Raw genomic sequence first — 426 nt, forward strand, 5'->3', positions numbered from 1 at the left:
ACACACACACAGAGACAGACACACACAATACAGAGCGTCACAGTGTCTTCCTGCTTCACTTCACTCAGTCCTGTGTAATCTGCTCGACTGATGTGTTTAATTAGCGGCTGACAGACGCACCTGCAGCGACTCTCTGGGTCCCGCGAGGCGAGTGATGGGTCTCATGCTGCTCACCTTCGGGATGAACCGGATTCGGGACGTTACTGTGGTCTTGGGGAACTTTAGGGCCTGAGATGGAGACAGCGCCCTCCACTGGCCCTTAGACAGATGAGCTCTGCAAATAAACCAGATCAGATCAGTGGCCAGAATTACAGCGTTTTTAGTTAGTTTAAAATTAACAGAAGATAAAATAAGAAACGAGCAAGCTTTAATTATTTGATCAAAAACAGTAAAAATTATGAAATATTATTACAACTCTATGTGAAT

At 44.8% G+C, this 426-nt stretch overlaps 1 protein-coding gene across 1 annotated transcript in view; it reads right to left on the bottom strand.

Moving 5' to 3' along the window:
- Positions 1-92: 92 nt before the first annotated feature.
- tert (telomerase reverse transcriptase) overlaps positions 93-426 on the bottom strand; it is a 3,563-nt gene continuing 3,229 nt past the window's right edge. The window contains exon 4 of the mRNA XM_016261510.1: positions 93-274. Coding sequence (XP_016116996.1) covers positions 97-274 — 178 coding nt within the window. The 3' untranslated portion in view covers positions 93-96. The remainder of the gene's footprint in view (positions 275-426) is intronic.

This window comes from Sinocyclocheilus grahami, unplaced genomic scaffold, assembly GCF_001515645.1.
Source record: "Sinocyclocheilus grahami isolate Dianchi unplaced genomic scaffold, SAMN03320097.WGS_v1.1 scaffold2466.1, whole genome shotgun sequence".
In the NCBI taxonomy this organism is placed as follows: domain Eukaryota; kingdom Metazoa; phylum Chordata; class Actinopteri; order Cypriniformes; family Cyprinidae; genus Sinocyclocheilus; species Sinocyclocheilus grahami.